This window comes from Apteryx rowi, unplaced genomic scaffold, assembly GCF_003343035.1.
Source record: "Apteryx rowi isolate R43461 unplaced genomic scaffold, aptRow1 scaffold_326, whole genome shotgun sequence".
Lineage (NCBI taxonomy): Eukaryota > Metazoa > Chordata > Aves > Apterygiformes > Apterygidae > Apteryx > Apteryx rowi.
The window spans coordinates 335,446-342,610 of NW_020449708.1; the positions used below are offsets into that span (position 1 = coordinate 335,446).

Here is a 7,165-nt window from a genome sequence, read left to right on the forward strand (position 1 = left end):
AAATAAAGGCTCTGGTTAAATAAATGCCTCTGGAGCCAAGTAGTTTGGGGCTAGCCTGTAATGTGGGGAAGAGAGGTCTTATCCATACTGGGGAAGGGGAAACCTATGGGAAAAAGGTGCAAATCTGTCCAAAAGAAATAGCTCTATATTTGGGGCCATCTGTATGAGGAGGTATTTTAAAGGTGCTTCTGATCTACCTTCATTTAACGGGTCTGAAGATCTCACAGTGGCTTAAGACACTAGGACCAGTGTAACTGGTCAGAGATGACTTCATAGATGCTCAGCAAAGAACTCTGCCTCAGAAAGCTGCTGCTGGGATTCCGGCCAGATCCAGCCTCGGGGATTTCTCACTTCTGCATCTTTCTCCTTTAGGCCAGTTCAGGAAGTAGACATGTGTGAGCTCCCTTCCCTCCACCTCTCTTCAGGGATTTAAGGACCATATAGCTTCACACACAGTAGCAGTGAATTGCACTCCAGGATAAGTTGTATCCCAGTGTCAGTGTGTCTCTGTCCCCTTCCCCCACCATTCCACCTATACAGATGAACAGTGAAAGTAGTACAGATCATCTGTGAAGACAAGGCCTCTAATAAAATAGATTAAGTTGCAATTAAGAGGGAGCTACCTGGCTTTCTGCCTAGCAGATGCTTCATATCTGAGACAGACAAATTTTCTCTTACTGTCCTGAGCTGCTCCAGGGCCTAGGCTCTGCCAGCTCTTTGCTTTACAACAGGAAAGAGCCCTTCCGTGCTGGGAGCTGAGGAAGGGTGACTGGCTCTGTCAGCCTTTTCATGTTGTTGCTACAGTCAGCTGATGTTACCTTCCTCYCAGTTCACAAGGCTCTGATAATGAACACCTAGGACAGCCTGGTGACCTTTGGCTGAGCTTCCTCTTTAAACTCTGGTGGCTTTTGCTTCATTGCCTAGTTGTTAAACAGCAGTAAAGATCAATTCTGATAGCAAGTCTGTTCCCCTCCCCTCTACCCACTTACACAGGATCAAATCTCTCCATATTTGCTTGAACAAATGTGCATGTAGGTCAGTGAGAGATTTACTTGAGGAAAAGATTTTGTGTTCTGCTGGCTTTTTTCTCAACTCCCTAAGGAAAGAAAATAATTACAAAGACAAGTGGGAGGAAAAAAAATTATGGGCTGTGAAAGAATAGGCTTGGTGCCCTGGGAAGGTGAAGTCAGCCAGAAGCTACATCTTCAGGTGCTGTAAAGCTTCTCACCTTGGGTGGACCTGGTTTCCACAGCTGGCTGCAACTGCTGGCTGCTCCACAACAGCAATGAAATAGTTCATATGGACCAATAGTCTCTGGACTACATTGATCTTTACCTGTGATTTTTGGCTCCATGTAGCTGCCTGCTTATGCTGTTTAAATCCCTGCTGTGCTCTCCAGACACTGAGTGGCCATAACAGGATGGCTGTCCCATCCCAGCCTCGTGGGCTGATGTACTCCAAAGTATTGTAGGGTTTGGTTCTGCTCCAGCTGGCTAGTTCTGCTGTGAATTGCATAAAGCAGTGCTGAGGATGCTCAGACCAGGGGGCTCAAGCCCCTTGCTCCCATCTCTAGGGTGTGTTGGATGGGACATGAAACAGCTGTTGAGCACCCATGCTGTAGCATGTGGCTGTGCTCCTAACCTATGCTTTCTAAGGGCTCTGCCCCCAAAGAAGATATAGGTTAGGATAGAGGAGTGCCTCTTCCTTCTAAACTGCATCACCTGAGGATCAGTCCTGTACTCTTCCTATTTACCCCACCAGAAAYGCTTGGCATAGCCAGTCGTGTACTGAGAGAACATGGTCCCTTTCCTGTTGGGGGCTGAGCTGCAGAGGAAGTAGAAGATGGCACTGAGACAGGAGAAACTGTGAAGCCCTGAGATTCAGCCTCTAGTTTCTAAAGCCATCCCATCCTCATGCTAAGGGTCTCTGCTATTGAAGCTGTCAGCAGCTGGCTGAGCTGAGACAGATTTTATTTAATTAGAAATCCCATGATAGAAATATAAAGCAGAAGATACTACTTTTTCTGGTGTTTGTACGCTCTGGGGAGCAGGAGAAAAGAGGTTGCGAGTGATCAGGGAGACGGGATGACCTTGTTTTGAGAGTGCTGCTGGTGACTTGATGTTTCTTCTGTAGGTGGAAAATACTTCCTCCCATCCCTGGTCTCATCAAGRACCTCAGCTTTTCCAGGAAAAACTCTCACTGTGGCTGTCTAGAGCCCAGCACTGTCCCCCAGTCAGCATATCCTTAAAACTGCAAAAATATGTAAGAGACCGGTGTTTTTAGCAACTTAAATATTGATAGAGCATGTGAGAACTTGGGTTTGAGATACAGAAGCAGTAAATGTTCAGTTTAGTTGCTAAAGCTAGACCAAAGAGACTCAAGTGAGAAGTTCAGTGCTTTCAGAATTGTGCTTGAAGTCAAGGGTTAGCTGTAATTTCAGGCAGGAACTACCTGACCTGAATTCTGTGTGGATTTGATGATGAGCAATACCTTTGTAGCCCAAAGGAGCTGCATGCCGCTCAGGAGCGCTTCCTTGCAGAGCGTGGGGACTACCTGGGCAGCTCYTGCCACTACGGTTATACAGCAAGCAGAGAGGCACTGGTCGAGATCCCCAGCAGGGCTGGAAATGCGGGGAGATGGGCCTCCTGAGTATGAATCAGGTGGCAAATAGCAAGGCATCTGCTCAGCCAGAGCTTCTCCTGTGTCACAGTCATAAAATTAACCTATGGGGAAGGATGCACTGGGAATTACTGTATAATGTTTAGGATGCGAGCTGGGAGGTGGAAATTGAAAGGCTCTAGGACTTGCCTGCGTTACTTTTATATTCCTCGTGTCCCTCATGCACGAATGCTGACGTTGTGGGTCAGCCCTTGCTCCTGTCTGTCACTTGTGGACTGAAAATTGTCAAACTAAGCCTTGTCCTACATCAGTGTCAGAGGTGGAGGAACTGCAGAAGAAGCAGAGATCTGGTATGTGGGAAAAGACTTTGTGTCTGGGTGCTTCTTTGAGCCGTTGCAGCCTGCAATGAATAGTGTGCTTAATTTTGACAAATGCCCAGGCACCCTTATGCTCCAGCTCCTTGGCATGTCTTAAACTGACATCCAAAGAAAACTTCCAGGATCTCAAAAGGGTTTCAGACTTGCTAAGAGACTGCAGTTTGGAGGTAACAATCTGAAAATGGCATTGCTTCCACGTATACACTCGCAAGGCATCTGTGGTGCCAGGCTCTCAGAGGAAACATGACATTGTTTACTGTAGGCTCCCAGCAGCACTGCTGCTAACTAAAGGACATCCAAACACAAACAGTCTCTTCCACCGGAAATGCTTCCACTGGAAACATTTTCCTAGTAAAATGGAAACAAGAATACAAAACGATGATGCTTCTGGCAATATCAGAATGTAATAAAGGCTTCCCTCTGTTTTGCCTTTATTTTGGCTCTTAATGATGTATGGTTAATTAGTTAAAATGATAATCAGAGAAAAGCTCTTTGGCCCCAAGCAAAGAAGAAGGATTTGACTCTGCAAAAGTTGTATTCCTGGCTAAATCCCTCCAGTGAAGACAGTGGCCTTGGCTCATTCTATAGAGAGCTGTTCCAGCTCCATCAAACTCTAGACATCAAGGGGCGTGTTGTCATTGCAGCTGCTGTAGGAAGGAACGTCAGCCCTTTGGGCAGGGTACTACAGACGCTTGCTTTCAGCTTTAGGGAGAACAGTGCAATTGGGTAACTAGAGATCTTCATGTGGGGAAAATAAAAAAAGCCAACTGTCTTAAGATGTGGTCTCTGTCTTAGTGCCTTCCATGGTAAATATCCACCCCTTCTATCCCAGGAGAGGAAATTACAAGAGAAAAGAGTGGTCTCTGTGAACTATGCAGGTAGTATGGTGGACTGTGTGCTGGATTCGCTCCTGCTGCCTCCCAGATGCCCTGCTCCCTAGCACTGCTTTCCCTCTTCTTCCTGCAGTTTCCCCACTCCTGTCGGGACAACCTTCTATTTTTCTCCTAGGTCTCCTCTGAATTAGGTTGGGGTTTTTTTGTTTGTTTTTTTTAGGTCTTTTAGATCATGCTTCACCCACCTCTAACTTTTCATCCTTATTTTGCTGTGGGAGGGGGTGAGAGTTTGCGGGATGCAGCTGGTAAAGCAGAGGATGGAGATGTGTATCAGGGTTGCTGCTGCATGACTGCTTGGAGAGCCACTTGGTCCAGGTCCCCTCTGCTGGGGACCACAGTCACCGAGTGAGGGCCAAAGTGAGGTCCCCATGGGCTTTGGCAGGCTCCTGGGGTCGGCTGTTGTGCGGTGATGCTGACTCTGAAATGCTGAGGAGTGCCTGGCTGCAGGAGAAAGTGGCCAGTGCTGGGTGGAGGGGAGAGGATGAGGAGCAGAAACAGGAGGAATCAGGAGTTGTCCTTCCTCTTTAAAGTGTTCCCAGAGGGAAATCCCCAACCCTCCTGGGAAGGGGAAAACCTTCTTCCAGGGGGTCTGAGAAGCATGTTGAGATGCCAGGCTGGGAAGCATTGCTGCAGTGGGCTGGTTGGACTTGCTTCCTCCTTCTTTTCACTGCCCTTCTGGGGAAAAGCTTTGCAGGTGCTCCGGTGCACCTGCCCCACCGTGGGCCTGGCCGCTGGACCCAGCAAGGCAGGGATACGAGACAGGGTATTGTGACAGCCTGATCCTCTTCTGCGATGTGCGGAGCAGCAGTGGTGGCCCCATCCCCACGCTCCGCTAGAAACCCGCAGCYGGTCCCCTGTCAGCACCATCCATCACTGCCTCCCTTAGCCGGTTTCTTTCTTACCTTGCAATTCTTCTCCTAATCCCCATCTTCTGTTTAAGACTTCGAAGCATCATGTCTATTCTGTACTACAGGCTAGCTCACACGTTTCTTTTGTCCAGACTTATGGTCATCTTAAAAAAAGCTGGCTGTGAAACCATGTTGCATTTTACTGGATTTTCCACTTTATTTCCCTATCTGTATAGGGTAAGAAAAGAAAGCTTAAGGCTGGAAAAGGCCTCAGCCTGCCCTCAGGTGGTCGTTTAAAGAAAAGCAAGCAGGAGTTGTGCTCCTGGCCCTGTCACTTCAGCCAGGTGTGACCCTGGTGTAAGGCTGGCTGACACATGGGCTGAGGTCCTTGCCTCCCGCTGAGGTGCTGCGAATGGGTTAACCAGAGCCATGGTTTGTGGAGGGGAAAGTCTCATCTTGACAAAACCCAGGGCAGATAATGCCACAAAGATTTGCAGATGCTGGGACAGATCCTGGCCAGGACTGCCGTGGCCAAGCAGGGCCATGGTGAGTCCTCTGTTCTCTCCACCATAGCATCTGACATATACCCACTGCTCCTGAAAGCTTCTTGTTTTTCAAAGACCTTTGTGCGGATGTTCTTTAATGCTTTTTTTTTTTGAAATCTGTTCTAGAGTTTGCACGTGTGAGTGCCTCACTGAGGGGCGGCTGTTTGCCCTGGGTATTGCTGTTCTACAGTGGCTTCCCGTGGCTGAGGACTGGGTAAGTCCATGAGGACTTGGTAAGTGAAGCATGTGTTCCCGCTAGGGTACCTGCACTTTCAAAAGCTGCTTTGTGACCACTGTCRAAGCTGCTACTGCATAATCTAGAGGATTTTTTTTCGTGGTGGAATCCTTCAATTAAAGCAACTATTCTCATCTGATACTTTTGTAAGTGGGAGTACAACCACAACATGTTTCTGATTTCATATTTCTCTCAAATGGGTTGTACAATGCTTATTTAGCACTGAGGGCATATTTAGCATCTTCTGTGTATTCTGGTTTATTTCTGTTCAGAGAAACAAAAGATAATATTTCAAATGTCAGAGAATTTCACGAGGTACAGATTAAGCTATACTGGAAACTGCCTCAGATTTCCAGGGACAGCGGGATCCATAGCTGTATGGACAAAAAGACCAAGTTTGCAGGAGAGAGAATCTCTTCAGACCCAAAAGCTCAAAGAATGGGGCAAATGGAGAGCTGCTCAGACGCAAACACCTTTAAACCAGCAGACTAACGACCACAGGATGGCAGTGCAGGAGAGAAGGACAGACAACTTCCCAGAGGAGCACAGTCTTAATGTGCAAGTGCCTGGGCCAGCACTGGGCCTCTGTCAGTGCTGGCTTTGGCTCCGGGGCAACCTGGGTTGCACCAGGACTGGTTTGCTGTGGCCACCAGGAATGTCAGGAGACCCCAGAGGCCAGCGTGGCCAGCGCGTGTGGGCTAGCGACTGCGTATGAAACTTGCAGCGCTCCGGCCCCCGTGTCCGCCTCGGGGGCGTTCGAGTCCCTCTCCCACGCGCTGGAATCCAGGCAGGGAGGGGAGGCCTGGGTGCTGCGGCCGGCCCACGCTGCCGCCAGGGACAAGTCACGGCTGCGCTGGGGGTGGCAGGCGCTGAAACTGTCTCAGTGTTTGCTGTTCCAGGGAGGAGGAAAAAAAAGGAAAAAAAGAAAAGCTGTAGCTGGCCATGGGAGAGGTGCGTTTGGACATTGCCCAAAGCAAAAGCTCCTGGCAGAGGAGGAAGAGGTTTGAAATTGTCAGACCATCCATCTGACTCTTCTTTTCCTTAAGAAAACAAATGTTTTTTTCTCTGCATCAAGAGACAATTAAGATGTTAATCTTTAAAAAAGAAAAGAAAAAAAGTTATAAAAGGCACAGATATGTGTTTAAGCAAGATACCTGATGAATTTCTTTCTGGGAATTGGAGAGCTTGATTGCTTGGCCTGATTCAGGGAAACTTCTTTTTCTTTTTAATTCTTAGTTAGGTGTAGTAGCAAATCATTTCTGGTCCAGATTCAGCCTCAAGGGTTATGCCCCCTTTGTCAGATGATCAAGAGCAAGGAATCTGGTGCTTGACAGAATCTAAAGCTGGGTCTGTAAAACACAGGAAAGAGAAATCCGTGCATTCCTGGACTTCAGGGACCCCAACGCGCCCCCCGCCCCGCTTGAAAGGGCCGGAGCCGGCGGAGCGCCGCCGCCCGCCGCCGCCGCCGCCAGGGGGCGCTGTTTCCCGTCGGAGGGCGCGGGCCGCCCCGGCCTTCCCCTTTAAGGGCGGGCGCTCCCCTTTAAGGGCGGGCGCCGTTACTAAGGGGGCGCGTGAGGCGCGGAAACCGAATCGCGGCGCGCGGGAGGGTGTCATGGCGGCCGCCTGCCTGGTGAGGGGGAAGCGGCTT

The 7,165-nt window shown here is 49.1% G+C and overlaps 1 protein-coding gene across 8 annotated transcripts in view; it reads left to right on the forward strand.

Annotated features, from left to right (window-relative positions):
• The first annotated feature begins 7,069 nt into the window (after nt 1–7,069).
• POC1A (POC1 centriolar protein A) overlaps nt 7,070–7,165 on the forward strand; it is a 106,721-nt gene continuing 106,625 nt past the window's right edge. For 7 of the 8 annotated variants that reach the window (XR_003254467.1, XR_003254468.1, XR_003254469.1 and 4 more), the window contains exon 1: nt 7,090–7,147. Coding sequence is in view for 3 of the 8 variants with exons in the window: in XM_026071493.1 (XP_025927278.1) it covers nt 7,130–7,147 (18 nt within the window). In the remaining 5 variants the exon portion in view is untranslated. Of the gene's footprint in view, nt 7,148–7,165 lie in introns of all 8 variants that reach the window. The other variant, XM_026071496.1, reaches the window with a different exon arrangement.